The sequence below is a fragment of the Chrysemys picta genome, chromosome 6 (genome assembly GCF_011386835.1).
Source record: "Chrysemys picta bellii isolate R12L10 chromosome 6, ASM1138683v2, whole genome shotgun sequence".
Taxonomy (NCBI): Eukaryota; Metazoa; Chordata; order Testudines; family Emydidae; genus Chrysemys; species Chrysemys picta.
Window position 1 is genome coordinate 110,948,499 of NC_088796.1, and position 20,824 is coordinate 110,969,322.

General features: G+C 40.2%; 1 protein-coding gene across 10 annotated transcripts in view; it reads left to right on the forward strand.

Moving 5' to 3' along the window:
* Positions 1-20,824, forward strand: part of BRD10 (bromodomain containing 10) — an 85,919-nt gene that overhangs the window by 15,607 nt on the left and 49,488 nt on the right. For 7 of the 10 annotated variants that reach the window (XM_005295235.5, XM_065549611.1, XM_065549615.1 and 4 more), the window contains one exon: positions 11,157-12,598. The exons of 2 other annotated variants lie outside the window; for them this stretch is intronic. In XM_005295235.5, the coding sequence (XP_005295292.2) occupies positions 11,157-12,598 (1,442 nt within the window). Of the gene's footprint in view, positions 1-2,922; positions 5,912-11,156; positions 12,599-20,824 lie in introns of those variants that run through there. One more of the 10 variants, XM_065549617.1, reaches the window with a different exon arrangement.

Consider the following 20,824-nt stretch of genomic DNA (forward strand, 5'->3'; position numbering starts at 1 on the left):
TGGTACAGAGTTCACTTTTGAACCCTAGACTACAATATAGTTAAGAACACAATTACATTATGGTGATTGCCACTGTCACAGAACCCATGAATTTTGCCATATATTTGAACGTGACACTGAAAGGTCACCACTGTCATGGAACAATTTTGCCATTTATATGGACCCCGTGGCCACACGTTAGCAATTTTAGTTTTGCATCAATCTAGTTCTCAGTGAAAAAAGGGCCAGATCCAAGTAAACTGACATATAGTTAATGTGTAGCAGATGGTCAGTGCTTACTAATGAATTGTTCATGTAGACCCTGCTACTGCACATTAACAGGTCATAAGATCAGCTACTGTGCATTAACAGGAGATTAGTTCACCTTGATCTAGTCCCATTTCAAAGAGAACTAGATCAAGGTGAACTAACAAACTGTTAATGTGCGACAGCAGGGTCCATGAGGTTACTGTGACCATAGTGTGAAATTCTGTTGTGTGTTTTTTGTTTTTTTTTTTGTTTTGTTTTTTACTGCGACTGTGCCATGAATTACACATAATTTTACCATTACAAAATGGTATCCGCAAAGCTCTAGTTAGTCTTAATTCGCTTTTGTTATTGGAAAATTTCCCAAACACCGTAATGGTGTAAATGATTTTAAAACTGCTGATATTTTAATATCAGGAAATTTGTAATAGCATTTGAAAGTGAGAATGCAGTAGTCTGTGGACATATTCCTTGTTTGCTCAATCCTGATTTACCATACTTCCCTATGACCATTTTTGTATGACTATAGCAGAACTATAAGCAGTCACTACTGAAGTGCAGAAAACAAGTAACTTGAAACATTCTTAGTTCACATTTGTTGAAATAAAAAACTACATATAACTTTTAGTCTAGAGCAACACATTCCTTATAATTCCTTAATTCAATACATTTTGAGAATAGTTATATTCATCCTGATACCAATAGCATATAATCAATTACCTTTTTTATTCTCTCTGTATGGTGTGTGTATGTCCATTTATATGTTCTGTATAGGATGTTTTAAAGTATTCAATACATATTTCATTCTGTGGAGCACTTTGAAAGAGATCCACTTATGGACCGTCTCCTATCAATCCCAAACTTATCCCACAGTATTCTTTTTCTGTTCTGGGGCTCTGTGAACTATGTTTGGGAATCATTCTTACAAGGACTGTATGTTGATAGGGCATATTGCTTGTGCTCCTTTTCATTTGCTATAATGTGTAGTAGTTCAAGGTCTTAGTATCCACAAGCATGTAGAAAATAGTGGAAAGGGAGAACTTACTTATTAAATCTGAAGTCTTCTTAGGGAGCCTATTTCTCCGCTATCATTCTCCTCCAGATATGAAAACAGTAGAATGGAAAGGAACAAGGCTGGAGATCCGCAGGTAATTTCATGGATCTTGGCTCATGTACCTTCATGATGCCACTGCATAGTTTCCAGTTCTCTTCTCCACATTCCTCAATGGCAGCATGACCATTGAGCTAACCATGCTGGAATTGGCTCACATCTATTTTATGTGACTTTTTTGTGGGGACCACCATTAGGAGAAACTAATGAAGCATCAAACAGCATTAACTTCCATGGTTGCTTAGCCCCCATTTCTGCCTCCTTGGGAGTAGAGCATGCCATGTCAAGCAGCTGTTCTGACTCTTTTAACTTCTTGGGTAGTTAAGGTTGATGGGGTGTTTTGTTTATAAACACCAGTTTCGGGCCTGAAATATCTGAGGGCAAGTCTACACTACAAAATTAAGTTGACTTAAGTTACGTCGACCTACAGCCACTGGAGTAATTAAATTGCATTTGCATGTCCACAGTACGCTCCTTGTGTCAGCAGTGCCTCACCAGGAGTGCTTAGCTTGATTTAACTGTCAGTGTGGGGCATTGTGGAATGGTTTCTGAAGCAACAGTTGATTTAAGCAACTCAGTGTCTACACTGACATTGATTCAATCGAACCACATCAATCTATGCGCTTATTTCTTCGGAGGAGGAGTTAAGTAAGTGTAGTGGGCGAGTTACATCAGTGGGAGCTACATTTTAGTGCAGATGCTTACAGAGTTAGGTCGACGTAAGCTGCCTTATCTGTTAAGGTGAAAGCACTGCAGAAAAAACATACTAAAAAAATAAAACCTGCGTGCATGCTAATAACCTTACCAGAGATCCTCCTCCTCCTCATCTCCAGTGGGGGCTCTTGTAGGAGTCACTCCTTCAAACCCCACCATGGAGTTTTTCTGTGGTTACAAACTAATAATAGCTTTAGCTCAGAATAAGCAGATCATCCTGTTTCTTCATGCATCTTGCACCTTTGTTCTCCAACCTTCAGGAACAGGTAACCAGGAGACAATGGTTCTTTCTTCAGGGTGTAGTATCAAAAACTTGGGTTTTTGAATAACTGACGATGGGGTGGAAGGAATTTGCATTCAATTCCCTCTATATATTTCCCAGGAAATCCACTTCACATGTATTGTCCTTCAGAAGACTATTCTGTCTGCCACGTTCAGTATAGTTTTTTGATAATTCATGTCCACAATAATATATAATCTTTGCATTTAATAGGATGGACTCCAAAGATACTAAAACTTAATTCAGTAGGGTTTTCCCAGGATATTGCCACATCTGCTACTTATCCATGTAAACAGCAATCACATCTAGATGGGAAATACTTTGTTTAAAGCTGCTAATTCATCTTAAGTACAATTTAATAACATTAAAGATAATTTATATTTTTACCAAAAGATTAATCAGTCTTTTTCAGATTATAAAAAATTAGTTCGCCATCCTTTTCCCCCATGCAATGTTAAGTATGCTAATAAAGAACATTCATGGTAAAAAACTGGATGCCTGAAGAATGCTCAAGGTCTACTTGAGAGGGATTCACCTAGCCATTGTTGCTGATTATTTCATTTCATTAAAGGTGTAGAAGAAATGAAATTGTCCAAATCTATTATCACAAGATGGATCAGATGTTGTACGTCAGAAGTATAATAACCTATGGATTATCCTACTCATCAGGCATTAATATACTCGGTCTTATTTTGGGCAGAAAGAACCTTTCCTTCAGTGAAAGAAATATATAAACTAGTAGCTTGGTTTTTCATTTGTGATTTTTGCAGAATATTACCGATTGCATTTACAGGTGTCTTTGGATGCATCTTTTGGGAGATGAGTACACCACGCTGATAAGTTTCTCTTGTTTTTTAAGGTTATATTCGTACAATACTACTATTCCCGTTGGTGATTCTTTGTTACTTCCCACTTAGAATGTATTCACAGATAAGCCGTGAGAGAGGAAAAACTGAACATTTCTTGCCTACTCATTTCTTTTCTGAATGGCATGTTCACCAGTGTGGACCCAATCTGAAAAGAGCCCCTTGAAGAACCAGTGGGTGTGAACATTTTTAATAGAATGTGTTTATTTACAGTAGTTTATTTTACTTTATTGAAATTGACATTTTTTGTGTACTTGTTACACTTGCATCAAATTTATTATATTTTGTTTTGCAGTTGTGCATATACACATAATAACATCTGACTATTTTTTTTATAGTTTCCTTGTGTTCAATTTTCTCCATCTTCCTGATTCTGTGGATTATCAGCTCCGCATTGTGGGAGCTTTGTAAGACCCCATTGACTGCTTGCTTGAATTAAGAATAAAAATTGTAAAACTGGGTTTAGTGATGGAGAGCCAGATTTTCAAAGATATTTAGGCACCTAGTGGAATAATCCCACTAGGCACCTGTCTGCATTTTAGATGCCTAATATTTTTTCAAAATCTGACCTTTAGCTATTTTATAGAAAATTACATTTTAAAAAAACCCAACCCAGTGTTAAAAGAATGTAATTTAGGTTGCAAAGTCAAGCACTCAAAAGTTCAGGAATGACAGAATTGGGTTTGGCAACACAACCTTAATTCTGAGCCCATGTGTCCTTTCTGTATACTGAATGAAGCAGGGGTCTTCTGGAAAAATATTGTATTTGATCATGTAATTGAAGACTCTGTCATAAGGTAAGTGAACAAGGTGGCAGAATTAAGGTGGTGTGGTCAACCATAATTCTAGTATTTCATAACTATTGAGTGCTTGATTGAGCAACCTAGATAATGTTTAACATAGTCATATTGAATATAATTTCCTAATTTGTATTTTTAAAGAACAAATATGTCCAACAAAATGTATTATGTGCAACTATAACATGCACGGGGCATGGGCATGGCACATGTTTGTTGTGCCCACCTGCACTATGTACCAGTTTAAGGCCTGTGCCTAACTGGGCCCTATCTGACTATACACAAGGTGCAATCAATAAACAGAAAAAAATAAATAGTTTTTTAATCGCTTTCTGTCATACTCTGTTACTTTTAAAAGTAGCAGGTAAATAATTTTCAGAGAGTATGATTTTTTTTTTCAAATGTAGAGTTTTAATGCTTTGCTTTCTTAATTTGTTTCAGATATATTTAACATCCAGGAGTTATTTTTATGTTAATTTCAAATAGTTGAAATTTTGAAAGTTCTCTCTCCACAGGAAGCATAAGAGGAGTCTTTAAGTGCAAGACCCAGAATTGACAAGTTCATATGGCCATTAAAATTCAGCTAGAGCCCTTATTCAGTGTAAATCCAGTTGAAGTCAGTGTGAATTTTTGCTTGTCTAAGGAATGTAGGATTCCACTATAAGAAGAGGAAATCTATTTATGACAGCTTGTTGGACATGTCATTCAGAGAAAAATGTTCAGATCAGATATTTTTCTTAGTCAGATAATAGTATCGTTTTGTTGCAGTCACTCTTTGCAGTGTTTTCATCATGTCAATGTTTTGACATTACCAAATGTACAGTACTTTCCATTATTACCTATGTGATTGGCAGATAAAAACAGACTCCCTTTTAAATGTTACTTTACACACAATCACACACCAAGTATTGAAATCATGTTTTAATTTCTAGTTGCTCTTTCCAAACTAGTTATGCAATACTGGAGATAAAATATGGCCACAGGAAAATATTGTGTGATAAAATGAAATGGAAAGACTTTGTGCAATAAATGTTTATTAAATGATGTAGATTCATTCTCAAGAACAGGTTTTAAAAACAATAAAATCAACACTAGTTGCATGGGTTTTTGCCAAGCAGTAAGCAAAGATGTCTTCGGCATTTTGTTTTTATTTTGACAATTCCTCCTTAATTTAGATTGTCTTTTTGGTAATAAAGGGACAAATAAAGGTAATATTTTGACAAAAATGATATTGTTTAGTGGAATTAGTGTAAAAACATTGCACTAACAAGTACACTGTGGCATACTTTTTGTAGTTCGTTTTAATAAAACCCATCATAATTCCATGTAAACTGTGCAGCAATCTTATAATATGGCTCATGTCAGAAATCACGCTGCTCGTCTCTCCTCTGTGTGGCCCCAGTAAGCCTGTGGTGTGGCTCTTGACGAATGTGCTTGTTCCCTCCCCCATGACAGAGGTTTTGGACTTTCTTCCTTCCTGCAAGGGAATGCAAGTGCTTCTGTTTTTGTGTCATTCTTGGCTGAACCAAGAGGAGGTCGTGGCTCTGGGATGCCCCTTGTGAAGGAGCTCAGATGAGGAGCCTGTCTGGGCTCTGTGGTGCTGGCCTGGGTTAGCGGAGGTTCCAAAGCAGTGGCCTGAAAAGGCAGAACCACACACCCCTGACCCTATACCCGTATCTCATCTGCCCAGTAGTTCGTGTCCAAGGACAAGGCAGTTGCTGCTGCCAAGAGGCAGCAGGGGAGTGAGCTCCAGCCCAGTCCCATTCCTGGGAGTCCCCAGTGGGCATGGTCTGAAACCCATAGCCCAGGGAAGGTGTGTGGGGTGTGTGTGTGTTTGTCTCTCTCCCCTCTAAGGTGACCAGATGAGAGGAAGAAAATATCGGGACACCGGGGGGGGGGGGGGTCTGCTGGCGGAGCAAAAAAAAAAAAAAAAATGCTGGTGGAGCGAAATATCAGGACAAATTGCGTCTTGACCAGAGACGTCTGGTCACCCTACTCCCCTCCCTACCCCAGGCTCCTAAATTAGCTGCTGCATAGCAAAGCATTTTCCTCTGGGACATTAGAGACTAATGTGTGAGACTGGGGAGGAGCCACCCTGCAGCAGCCCTCCCTTCACCCTATTCTCCCAGTTCCCCCCCAGAACCTCTCCTAAACACTGTACCTCAGACACGCATAATCCCTCCCGTACATACCCCTTACTGCACCCTCCCCTCTTCCTTTACCCTCCCCTGCCCCCGTGCTCACTGCTCACTTTTTTTTTTTTAAAAGTAAGTGACCAGAGGACAAAAATGTAATGTTCAGGGGAGTTTGTAGCCCCTTCAGTACAAAAAATAATGATAATTGAGGGAATATTGATGCCTATACATTTCACCAATACAGTACTAATTGCATGAATTTTTACTAATTATTTTAATCACTTTAAAAAATATTTTCAAAGTTCTATTGAACTGATAATCAGAACAGTAAAATTAAAAAAACCTTAAATGTGCTTTTCCCTACTGATATAGGGAAAATATTTATATAGCCAAATTTACTACTTATACTCTGCTTGGGTGTGCCTGCATGCGATCTTTGGCTGTAATTTCAACATCTTTAATAAATTAAGGATTGGTTTTGGTTATTAATAGCTATTCCTAGTGACAGGCCCCCTTCACCATCTGCTAAACCTGACCATTCCCTTCCCAGTGGCAACCCTGACACTCCCATCTCCAAGATGCAGAAACCCTTTTGGTCCCACCTTTTTTCAAGCCCAAGTGCTCTAATATACAGAACTTACCTGTACATCTATTTCACATATTCAAATAAACACACTACTGTATGTTAGAGTATTTAGCTGCTTGGGAGGAAATAAGGCATTTGGAAGCCGCCTTATGCAGTTGCGAAGGAACGGCAGGCTTCTCGCAGGTGGAGGAGAGGTTTAGGAATGCGTGGGTGTTGAGCACTTAACTTTTTTTACTTTCTCTTTTTCTATTCTACTGCCCCATCCTCAGGAAATTAACTGAGAAACCCTGTGTTAATACAATATTGTATAACATTTCAGTGGACAAAAGTTAGAAAATGTAGATGTGAAGGTTCCCAATTAATTCAGACACCTTTGTACATGTGTGTTTGTTAATGGCATATATTTAAAATCTTAATAGAGGCAGTCCTCGGACTTACGACATTGTAATTGCTGTTCGTCGTAAGTCGAATGTCGTAAAGTCGAGGACTGCCTGTAATTGCTAACTTTGAAATATAATGCAAGACAGATACAGCTCACTTTACTCATGCAAGTAGTCCTGTTTACTTCAATGAGCTTAATCATCCAAGTAAAGCAAGCAAGATTTGGCCTCATGCGTATAATGTGGCTGAATTAACCCTGATGTGGGAACATCAACTTTTGAATTTACTGAAATTTTTTAATTTAAATGTTTTAGTGTTGCGTTAATAGGTACATAAATAACAAATATCCAACAATATAGTATTAGGAAACTTCATCTTGGGGATCCATTACAAACCATTTGAACTTTCTTCATGTTTTGTCAGATGAAACTTTCATTGGAATTACATTTTGATATCACATACTTGTCTGTAGTTCTTGCACATTCATAAATACATATAGCATACTCTCTCTGTGAAAAGTGCTAGTCTGTGGTATATTTCTCCCTCTTTGCAACAAAGATGCAATCTAAACTAGGCTATTAATGCAATACATAGACATAAATCTGCCACTTTATACATTTCTATGTATATTTTAGAGGCTAGTACTCATTAATAGTTTTCTGTCATCAAATGGAGTCAGCGTTTGGTTGGGTCTTTTGGCTTAATTGGGAGGAGTTAATCCTTTGAATTTATGTTTTATATTAATTTATTTTTGTGTTAAGAGGGAGAATTAAGGCAAGCAGTTTGAAAATAAGATAATAGAAACTGCAATATTGGGTCAGACCGGAGATTGGGCTAGCTCAATATCCTTGTTTCTGACAGATGCTTCAAAGGGAAAGTGTAAGAAACTCTACGCAGTTCTGGAATAACTTTTCCGTGGGGAAATTTTTTCCCTAAACCTATGAGTTAGAGCAGAGGTTTCCAAACTTATTTGGCCTACCGCCCCCTTTTCAGAAAAAAAATTACTCAGTGCCCACCTGGAAATCTACCTTCTTTAAGTGAACAAACAGAAAGATGCAGTGACAAATTTGCGTTCTTTTATGTATCTATATTTCTACTTACGTCCTACAATAAAGTAAAGAAAGATGTTGTTGTAAATAAGACACCTTGAAGCTTGAAATTATAAAATTATTTATTAAAATCAACCATAGTAACATTCGCATTACACACAGAAAATTAAGATAATGAAGGATAATATTAAAATAAAAATTACAAATAACATTAAAAATAATCCTAATGAGAAAGGTGAACCTGGTGCGCTGCTATCAATTTATTAATGTTCGGCTCTATTTTTGTCAGCAGCATTCTTAAATCACCGCAATTAGCTATTTGCAGTCGGTCTCTTTTTTTAGTTAACAGATTTGTGACCGCACTGCACCCACGTTCCACTAAATATGATGAAGGAAATGCAATTAAAAAGTTTTGTACTATAGCCCATAATCCAGGATAAAGTGTAGGTATCTGCTTTTGCAGCCAGAACTGTTGGTAGCCGTCTTTTAATTTAAATTTCAATTCCTCATTTGTTGTTACTTCTATCAGTTCTTCTTGTAATTTTGGAGATTCTTCTGTATTTGTATTTGAAAAAGGGTCCAAAGCCCAATCGGGTATGTTCATTTTAAGAATATCTTCAAATCATTGATTGAAGTCAGAATGGAGAGCCTCCAAGTGCTGACAATAGGTAAGCAAGTCTTCATCATGTTTTTCTACTGTTGATAAATTTGGAAACTGGCTGAATTCTCCTCGTCCTAAATTTCGTTTGTACAGAAGAAGTTATTAAATAAATGTTAATAGTTAACAGTTTTTTTACAATTTCATTCCCCTGTTTTCGTTAATATTGTAATAAAAAATATGACAAATATATTGACTGTACACTTCAAATAGTACTGTACCGACACAAGCCTGCTACGATTTTATTATTAGTAAGCACTAGAGACACAGAGACATACAGTAGATATGTAAGAAAATGTATAAAAATACTCACGTGTAAATTGCTGTTTTATTGAAACAACAATAATACAATTTGCTAGGTATGTGATCCGTAATCCGTAAAGATCAAAGGTATCGAATATGAATAAAAAATTTTAAATACTTATTGCACTATTGTTAACTGCTTTTTACACAATTCAGAAACAATCTAAATTATATTTCATACATGTCGCCTATTTATAGTATCGTATTGTAGAAACAAGTCATTACACTCACATATTCTTGCTGATGCATGCTGGACTTCCCGACAATGTGTGACACGCTCGCCTGCCAACACTTGCTTGTTAAGAGCTGTTGGCGGACTTGACACCTGATCAGTTATAATTTGTGAATTTATTTGGAAAATAAAGCAATCACTACAACTTTAACTCTGTTACACGACAGATGAAACATGTACGAACCGTTTTTCAAAATTTTCTTATATTCTCTTCTTTCTTTATGCTTCCACCGCCCCCTTATTTTTATTCAATGCCCCCCAATTGCACCCGAGGCTACTAGTGCCCCCCTTGATTGTTCCAGCGCCCCCCAAGGGGCGGTATCGCCCACTTTGGGAACCTCTGAGTTAGTCTAGTGAGGGGTAGGCAACCTATAGCATGTGCGCCGAAGGCGGCACGCGAGCTGATTTTCCGTGGCACTCTCACTGCCTGGGTCCTGACCACCAGTCCGGGGGGGCTCTGCATTTTAATTTAATTTTAAATGAAGCTTCTTAAGCACTTTAAAAACCTTATTTACTTTACATACAACAATAGTTTAGTTATATATTCTAGACTTATAGAAAGAGACCTTCTAAAAACGTTAAAATGTATTACTGGCACGCAAAACCTTAAATTAGGGTGAATAAATGAAGACCCGGCCCACCACTTCTGAAAGGTTGCCAACCCCTGGTCTAGTGTATGCCCTCAAACGAGAAGGTTTATACCCCTATTCAAATTTAAAATAAAAATAAAAATCTTTCTTTACTGTCCATATGTATGTCCAGTTCTTCTTTGAAATCTGCTACCTCTTGGCCTCTATCCTATCTTGTGGCAATTAGTTCCACAGGCCAATTTTATGTGTAGTGAAAACATTTCCTTCAAACAGTTTTAATTTTGTTGCCTTTGCATTTAATTGAATGTACCTGTGTACTTGCATTATGAAAAAGGTAAATAGAAGTGTCCTGTCTGTCTTCTCTGTATTAGTTATTATTTTGTATACATCTATCAAATTCCCTCATATTAGTGTGTTGTCTAAAGTAGCTTTAGTCTTTTCAACCTCTCTACTGAAATTTTTCTAGGAAGGTCTCTATATCACCTGCCTCTGAATACGCACTATTTCTGCTGTATCCTTTTTGATGCGGCACCAGAACTGAATACATTATTCCAGCTGAGGGCATACCATTTATAAATGTAATATCGTTATATTTTCTGTGTTATTTTCCATCTCATTCTTTATGCATCCTCACATTTTATTTGCTCTTTTTAACCCACTTTGCACATTGGCTAATAAAACACACATGGGGAAAAAGGGTATGTATACATTAGAATACCTTTTGTTAAGTGTGTATATTTATGTATAAATCAGAAAGATGTTAAGTGAAAACGAGACAAGATAGCTGTTAGAAGTCACAGTACAGCAGTGTGAGGGTAAAGTCTCAAGAGGTATGCAGTTCAATAGGATTTTAATTGGATACTTGGTGAGAAAACAGTGTCTGCCGATAAAAGAGCTGTAGAAGTGTTGTTGGGGGAATACCTGATGGTATCTGCCAAGATTTTTCTCATCCCCTCACCTCTTTTTCCAATTGACAGCAATAAGAAGTGTAGGTAAGGTATAATCACCTACACTTTCCCATTCTGAGTACTGATGTGTTATGTAATCCATATTAAAGACAAACTGAATTCTGATTTTACGTGCTGTGTTCTTTGTTGCTTTAAACAATGTCTATTTGTTTTTCATTCTGTATTTCTGACTTTTCTCCTTCACTGTTTTTTAAGGTAAATCACATCTGAATTTTTGTGAAATTTCTTTTATTTTAATAGGCTACGAGAGCAAGAACGAAAAGAGGCAGAAGAAGCTAGTCAGAAAGAAATAGAAGAATGGGAAAAGTCACTTTTAGCTGAAGCAGCACCTACAAGGATGGAGACCATGTGGGAAATTCCAGCTATTGGTCATTTCCTTTGTTTAGCACAACAAATTCTAAACTTGCCTGAAATAGTCTTCTATGAGTTGGAACGTTGTCTTCTAATGCCTCAATGTAATGCTTTTTTATCCAAAATAATGACTTCTTTGTTAAGTCCTCCTCATCGCAGATCTACCTTGCATCGAAGACCAACTCTTCCTTACAGGACTTGGGAAGCAGCACTTAGACAGAAAGTGCAACAGTGGTACACTGTTGTAGGGCAAACTGACAACCCTGATGGCTGTGCAGAAAAGCTTGGGCTATGCCCCCAGTTTTTTAAAGTCCTTGGGGAAATTAATCCTTTGGAGGGAAAACCATTTCATGAGCTCCCTTTCTACCAAAAAGTATGGCTGCTAAAAGGCCTCTGTGACTTTGTATATGAAACACAAAAAGATGTTCAAGATGCTGTGCTTGGGCAGCCTATCCATGAATGCAGGGAAGTGATCCTTGGTTATGATTTCTTGGAGAATGCCTATGTTCATTTTCCACAGTTCTGTGGTGCTGATGTACGGATTTACAAACAGAAGCCTTTTCAAGCCCCTGCATTTCCAGCTCCACCCATCAAAGTAAAAAAAGTACCACGGATTAAATTGGAGAAAGTGAAATGTGAGTATGTCAGCAAAAGCAATGGGGAAGTCAGATTTGGTGGTAGAGAAGAGCGGCTACCTCACTGTAAGATCGAAGCAGGGAAAAGTATGGATTCTCTTATTTGTTGTCCAGCAAAAATTCACTTGGATAGCTTCAGTATCACCACGGAAAAAGAAATGAAACCCAACTGTGAAATTAAAATGCATAGAGCCTGTGACAAAAAAAACCCTGGCTGCTGTAAAGAGAACCAGGAGAAGCCAATTAGTCCAGGAGAAATTATTGGCTTTGGGGAACCTCTCAGCCCAGGAGAAATCAGGGTTGTAGAAAATGGAGAGAAAGATCATGAAGCTTCCCTAATAAAAACGGAGCCCAGCCCATTAAAAACAAATACCCTTAAAACCTGCCAAGCACATGTGAATGGGAGTCATAGCAACAATCCAGACATGAAATGCCACAAAGTTACTAGAGAAATGATTTTGGAGAATTCACTATGGAATAATAAGAAACTAAAACTTACTAAGATGCGGGCAAAAAAGAAGAAAAAGAAAAAAAAGAAACTGAAAGACATTTTGAATGCACATCTGCAGAGAAAGCGTGATGACCTGCAAAGAAAGCGTGAGATTCATCCTCACCCATTCAAAACTTACAAACCTGAGATCCAGAATAAGTTGTTTATCATCAAAAAGAAAACAAAACACAAGAAGCACAAATCTGGTAAGTTGATTTTATTATACTAAAAATGAGAGAGAAGGTGATAGTGGACTGTTCTTAAAATAGACTTTGTAGCTGTATTTGTTGTATTTTGTTTTGTGAATGGGAACAGTATCACGCATTTTATGTTTCTGATATTTAGAGTTTCACATCCAATATATGGTATGCACAGAGCAGGTCCATCAGTTGATAAAATTTGACAAAACTTGATTAATGTGCAGAGTTTTCAGGGTAGCCTGTAGTGAGTGTAGTTTTCTGGGAGGCTTTTCACTTGATGCAAAAAGCATCTGAGGCTATATCTACACTTACGTAGCGTATAGAGTACAGACACCACTGCCCACTAGCACGAGTAAAATAGCAGCGTGGTATTTAAACAGGATATAAATTGTGCACACTGTTTTACATGGTGCTGCCTTTCTTGTATTGTCAAACTCTTTAGCAAGGTGGTCATCACTAGCAGTGCTCTCAGAAATACTAATTGTTTTTTAAAGAAATGATTTTACAAACTATTTTGCCATGTGTACATAGTGAAAAGTTTTTTACATTTTGAATATTCAGATTGTTGGACTGAGCAAAGTGCCTGACCTTTCATCATTAAAATGAATGGAAATTATGCTATTGACTTCAAAGGAGCAGGAGCAGGCCCTTAAAAATTATTCTGTCTGATTTTTTTTACTAACTATTGTTACAAATAATACACTTTTTAATATGATAACTTGATTACTATGACAGAGATCAGGGAAAAATTGCTATTTTCAGTTGGTTCACTTTGTATATCTTATATATAGAGCATTGAGCACTAAAAATCTTGCTATCACAAATTCCTCATCTGTGTTAGCTGCTGTGGCTGTAATTTGATGCCCAATTTTTGTAACATACTAACTTTTCATTTTGTTTTAATGCTTAAAACTTAAACAACATTATCTTGCTTAAGGCAACTTGTGAGCTAGGATCTACAGCTAGGATCTACTGTCAAATGAGTCTGTAGACAGTTGTAATTTGTTTGATTCTATTTTAAGGACTTCTTTATTTCTACTAATCTTTATTAAGGTATACTTTGGGTACCAAGCATGTTATATTGGGAGAGCCTGTTATAACAGAAATGAGTATGCTAGGCTGCAAATTAAAAAAAAAAAAAAAAAAAAAAAAAAAGGTGGGAAATGAAATAGTATTATGTTAGTCATAAAATGAGCTTCTGTAACTAAGTAGTAAATCTAGCAGTAAGCTAATGGGAGTACCTGGTTATTTATATCAAATTGCACTTTGTATGATAAGGAATCCTAGTTTCACACTGGAATTGTTATGGTGAATTTTTCATGGGAAATATTAAAGAATGTAAATGATTTGTTAAAAAATACATTTCCCTGTAATTCTAGTCTACTATCTACACTTTTCCTTCATAGAGTCCCACTATTAAATTAAGTGGGCTCCAGCAGATGGCGTGGGAATGCTCTCACACATTAAGAGTTTTTCAGTATTTCCTGTATCAAGGTGACTGTTGGGAATGTGGGAGAGGTTGTACAGGGTGCCAGAGCCTCTATATATTTTTTGTGTGTAATACATTTATAGTGTGCTTATCACAAGGCATCTGAGTACCATGCAAAGAAGACAAATACAAAAAATACTAAAGCGAAATCAGCTAAGAGTGCAATGTGCTGCATAAAAAAACCCTCCAGAACACCGCCAAAGGATCAGTTTCGATCTAGTAAGAGGAATAGATAAAAGGTACACGGTTAATAAAAATTAAAAAAAAAAAAAAATGCCCAAGGAGGGACTCCAAAGACTAAAAAAATGGGTCAACTGAAGTAGATGAAACTTCTAGCATGCACTAAAGAGAGTGAGTGAGGTGCTCTGGGGACCTCCTCTAGGAGGAATTTCCACAGTTGAGACCCTCAGACAGACATGGAACTTCCCTACAGCCTTGCCCTGATTGAGCCTAGAGACCAAGAGCAAATCAAGGCATCCACATACTGATGATTTGATGTAAGAACCTAGAGAGAGAAAACGGTTCACCCCAGACAGTGTCTGACAGGAACATAGAGCAAGAGAGAATCACTCAAGTTGAATTCCAGAAATGGACATGGCAGGGGAGAGGGAAGGAAAAGGTGGGAGGGAACATCCTAGCTGGGTTTGGGGAGAACCGTGACGTACATTTTTTTTCTCAGCTTGTTCTCTTGTGTGATGAAAATCCTCATCTTCATAAACAGAGGAGCTGCTGCTGTGGAGATACTGTTATATGACACATGGATCTCACAGCGGTAAGGGAACCCCTTCTCCTCAGTCTTAGGATGCACAATGTGGGAGCATGACCACGGGCCATAATGAGGGACATATAGGGTCAGGAAGATTGCTTGACTGAATGGGGCAAGAGATTGTCCTGTTTCTGTCCTAGCCCATTCAGGATTTATGGCCCAGAGTGGTAGATATATGGGCTTCCAACACTGGTGGGCTCACCTCCCCGCGTCCCTCTTCTCTGTCTGCTCCCAGCAGTAACATCAGTCCTTACCCCATTCTCACCACACCAACAGGGGAGGGAGAAGAGGTTACAATAAACCGTGAAGGAGATATTGGGCATTCCTCTCACCCCATCGACACTAGATATGCTTGATATAGGGAGGGTAGGGTGAAATCTACCTTTCAGAGCTCTGCTTCTGATGAGCCACCTGAGGTTTGTTGAAGTGAAGATACGCAGTCAGGATGCTCTGCCGCAGCAGATTTTGTAGCTACTACAAGGCAGAAAGAATGGAGAATAGCAGCTAAAGGCAGATGCAGAGTGGATCTGTAAAATCTGCTGGTGCAGCTCTTTCAGACTGTCAGCCCTTCAATGACCCTCAGATATGGCTTGTTTACTCTTGGGGGAATTCTGTGCCAAAAATTAAAAATTCTGTGTTACAGTATTTTAAAATACTGCATATTTTCTCAAAATAACACAATATAATCGCACCAGTTTCAGTTATTTTGGTAATTTTTTTCAAAATACCTGTCAGCACCTATATGTCTGTACCAATACAGACAACAAAAAAAGATTTAATAAATGTTTTTTGACAAATAGATTTCTTACTAGGCAAGTTAATACAGAACTCTTGAGTAATAATTCATTTAAATTACAGTACAAAAATGTATTTCCTGCACCCCTCAGAAGCAGTGAAAAGGCTTGCAGGAGTCAGGGGTAATGGAGGAGCTGAGGGAGAGGGAAGTAATTGCTGGGAAGGAGTCTGGGTGTGAACTTGGAAGGTGGTTGGGTGTGGGTGGGAGAAGTATGGAATAGGGATTGTTAGGGAGCCTCCACCAAGCAGACCCTGGCTGACCCTTAGCCTCTCTCATTCAGTCAGGCACATCTCCCCTGTCCCTATGTGTCCTTGAACCAGCACTCAGCCACTCCTACTTCCCCATCCCCAGGTGGCCCTGCACCCCCTCCTCCTGCCCCATGTGGCCTTGTACCCCCACTAAGCAACCCCCTCCACTCATGTGTTCCTGTGCGCACACTCGGCCACCCCTCCTCCCCCCATCCCCATGTGGCCTGGCATCCCCACTCAGTCACACCCCCGATTTGTCCCTGCACCTCTCTGTTCCCATGTGTCCCTGTGCCCCCACTCAGCTTCCACAATCTCCCCATGAGGCCCTGCACCCCTAGGGTTACCATACATCCGGATTTCCCCGGACACGTCCGGCTTTTTGGTCCCCAAATCCCCGTCCGGGGGGAATTGCCAAAAAGCTGGACATGTCCGGGGAAATAGGGAGGCTAGGATCTCCGAATTTGTGTGTGTGGGTTGCCCGCTGTGACATCATCTCGGTGCGACACTCGGCTCCTGCCCAGGGCATGCTGGGGGCTGTAGTCCGGCCGGGCCTGACGCTCTAGGGAGAGCCGGGAGAGGGGAGCGGCCAAGAACTACAACTCCCAGCGGCCCTTGCGACGCGACCAACCTGCCCCTGTGAGGCAGCAAGCCGTCGGGGGAGGGGGGCGCGGGCCTCTGTCCTTTGGGTGGGGGGTGTCTCTGGGCGCCGCTCGGTAGCCATCGCAGGGCTGGGGGGCTCCCCGGGGGGGGGGGTTGTGGACGCCAGCGCATTGCAGGGAGCCGGCACTGTCCGCATTTGCGTCCCCCTGGGGCTGGAGCTGCGCCCCCAGCCCTGGGCACCAGTCACGTAGGGTTACCATACGTCTGTTTTTTCCCGGACATGTCCGGCTTTTCGGCAATCAAACCCCCGTCCGGGGGGAATGCCAAAAAGCCGAACATGTCCAGGAAAAATACCGGACGGGCACTTCCTCTCCCACGGCTGTTCTGCTCCTCCCCTGACTCAGACTTCGGCTCTGTTTAAGAGCCAAGCTGCCCGAGCCAGCACTACCGGCTTCGGGCAGCCCCTGTGCCTCCGGACCCCAAGCCGCCGGCCGGGCACTTCCCTTCCTGGGCTCCAGCTGCTCTGCTCCGGCGGCTGGGGTCCGGAGGCATGGGGGCTGCCCGAAGCCGGTAGCGCTGGCTCGGGCAGCTTGGCTCTTAAACAGAGTCAAAGTCTGAGTCAGGGGAGGAGCAGAGCAGCTGGAGCCGGAGAGGAGAAGTGCCCGGCCGGCGGCTGGGGTCCGGAGGTAAGGGGGCTGCCGAAGCCGGAGCGCTCGGGCAGCTCGGCTCTTAAACAGAGCCGAAGAGTCAGGGGAGGAGCACAGCAGCTGGAGCCTGGGAGGGGAAGTGCCCGGCCGGGGGCGCAGGGTCCGGAGGCATAGGGGCTGCCCCAAGCCCGAGCACTACCGGCTTCATGGTTTGCCGGGCAGCCTCCAGACCCTGCGCCCCCGGCCGGGCACTTCCCCTCCCGGGCTCTAGCTGTGCTGGGGAAGCGCCGGCCGGGGGCGCAGGGTCTGGAGGCTGCCCGGCAAACCGTGAAGCCGGTAGCGCTTGGGCAGCCCTTTTCGCGTGGCTGGGAGGGAGGAGGGGGAGTTAGGGTGGGGACTTTGGGGAATGGGCGGAATAGGGGCGGAGTTGGGGTGGGGCCGGGGGTGGGGAAGGGGCGGGGCCAGGGCCCCATGGAGTGTCCTCTTTTTTTTATTTTTTAAATATGGTAACCCTATGCACACACCCCCCCCCGACGCCATATGGCCCTGCATTCTCTCCCCTTCCGCCATGTGACCCTCTGTCCCCACTCAGCCACCTCCTTCCCATGTGTTCTTGCATCCCCACTCCCATTCAGCCCTTGCCCCAGTCTGTGCCCCCGCCCCAAGAAGCCCCATGTGACCCACGCTGTCTGTCCCCCATATCCCATGCTTCCTTACCAGGGCCCCCTGGGCAGGGCACTGTGAGGAAGGCAACCTCTTCTCTTCCCTATCTGCACCTGGGGCTGGCCTAGGAACACCTGCTCTCTGTTCTGGTGACACAGCAGCCCCAATTGGCAAAAGGCATAACTGCAACACCTTTCCAGCAGAATGTATTTAGTGGGGGGGAGGGAAATTCTGCATCGCGCATAAATTCTGCGTCTGTGCATAGCGCAGAATTACTGCAGGAGTACTTGTTGGAAGCAGAACCCTTGCCTCTTCCCCCCCCGCCCCCATGGCAGAATTGGTTTTGTGTTATACTGAAAGTTACACTGAATAACAGAAATTATGTCTTATTGTTTTAGCATATTTGAATATAAAAAGCATGATTTCACATACATACTCTTTCTAAATATTGCCAGTTTATAGGTATGTATGTTATCTGAGAGCAGTTAATGGGATTTGGTAAAAAATGTCGTAAAATCTCAAAAGTAGTGGTATCAGTATATATTTATTCTTAGGTATACTCTACCTCCTTCAGAAATAACAGGTTTTCACTTTTTGATTCTTAAAATACTCTTCTGTGTTTTTAATAGGCTGGTTTTCGAGTTACGTTAAATTGAATAACTAGGTACAGCCTTAACTTAGCTAGATGCTCCAGCACACCTCTGTAATATGACACATTTTCCCCCATAAGAGTCTCAGAAGGAGAAACACATTTTGTATCTTCATGTTTCGTCCCAAGATAACTCACAAAATATCTTTATAAACAATTATAGTTTATGCATTGCTTAGCTTAAAACTTTTCATAATTATTCTGAATATGACTCACCAGAGAAAGTTGCCTTTAACCTATCAAGAGCCTTGTGATAGGGGTGCAACTGATATAGTATTATGAATACTGAAATGTAACCATTTTATGAATAATTTGTGACAAGGTCAGTGAGGTAAAGTTACTGTGTAATATGGTGTTTTATTAGAATTTCCTGTGTGACTATATTGATTTAAATTATATTGGAAATAGAAGAATGTTCATTATACAACTGTAATGCTTGAATTCAGTATTGTTTGTACATGGTGGTAACACAATGGCTTTCCACATAAAAACACCCAAGCACACTGTTGGAAGACTATGGCATCCATTCAGGCTCTAGGTTGAAGTGACTTAGCTGTTTTCTCAGGCTGGGAAGCTAGTGAGCAAAAGGGCTATCATCACTTAAAAAGTATCTTTATCCCCGCAGAAGGCAGGAGGAGTCACCAGAAGCTCTCCAGAGAATGTCACTGGGCTCTGATAGGCAGACAAGGTTACAGAGAAAGACTCGGCGGAAGAGTCTATAAGGAGCGGGTCCTATTAGGGTCCCCGTGTGGAAGATGGTTGAACACCCGGTAAACTAGATGAGTTTTATTGTATTTTATTTAGGGTTGTCGATTAATCGCAGTTAACTCACGCGATTAACTAAAAAAAAAATTAATTGCGATTTTTAAAAAAAAATTATGATTGATTGCAGTTTTAATTGCACTGTTAAACAATGAATACTAATTGAAATTCATGAAATATTTTGGATGTTTTTCTACATTTTCAAATATATTCATTTCAATTACAACACAGAATACAAAGTGTACAGGGCTTACTTTATTTTTTTATTACCAATATTTGCACTGTAAAAATGATAAAAGAAATAGTATTTTTCAGTTCACCTTATACAAGTACCATAGTGCAATCTCTTTATCGTGAAACCACAACATACAAATGTAGATTTTTTTTGTTTGTTTGTTACATAACTGCACTCAAAAACAAAACAATGTAAAACTTTAGAGCTTACAGGTCCACTCAGTCCTACTTCTTATGCAGCTAATCGCCAAGAGAAACAAGTTTGTTTACATTTACGGGAGATAATGCTGCCAGCATCTTATTTACAATGTCACCTGAAAGTGAGAACAGACATTCACATGGTACTTTTGTAGACTGCATTGCAAGGTATTTACCAGATGTGCTAACCATTTGTATGCCCCTTCATGCTTTGGCCACCATTCCAGAGGACATACTTCCATGCTGATGATGCTTGTTTAAAAAAAAAAGGCATTAATTAATTTGTGACTTTACTCCTTGGGGGGGGAATTGTATGTCTCCTGCTCTGTGTTTTACCCACATTCTGCCATATATTTCATGTGATAGCAGTCTCAGATGACAATCTAGCATGCTGTTCATTTTAAGAACACTTTCACTGCAGATATAACAAAACGCAAAGAAGGTACCAATGTGAGATTTCTAAAGATAGCTACAGCACTCGACCCAAGATTTAAGAATCTGAAATGTCTTCCAAAATCTGAGCGGTACGGCATGTGGAGCATGCTTTCAGAAGTCTTAAAAGAGCAACACTCCAATGCGGAAACTATAGAACCCGAACCACCCAAAAAAAAGAAAATCAACCTTCTGCTGGTGACCTCTGACTCAGATGACGAAAATGAACATGCGTTGGTCTGCACTGCTTTGGATCATTATCAAGCAGAGCCCATTATTAGCATGGACGCATGTCCTCTGGAATGGTGGTTAAAGCATGAAGGGACATATGAATCTTTAGCGCATCTGGCACATAAATATCTTGCAACGCTGCCTACAACAGTGCCATGCGAACGCCTGTTCTCCTTTTCGGGTGACGTAAACAAGAAGCGGGCAGCATTATCTCCTGCAAATGTAAACAAACTTGTTTGTCTGAGCGATTGGCTGAACAAGAAGTAGGACTGAGTGAACTTGTAGGCTCTGAAGTTTTATATTTTTGAATGCAGTTATTTTTTGTATGTAACTCTACATTTGTAAGTTCAGCTTTCATAATCAAGAGATTGCATTACAGTATTTGTATTAAGTGAATTGAAAAATACTATTTTTTATTTTTACAGTGAAAATATTTATAATAAAAATAAATATAAAGTGAGCACTGTACACTTTGTATTCTATGTTGTAATTGAAATCTATATATTTGAAAATGTAG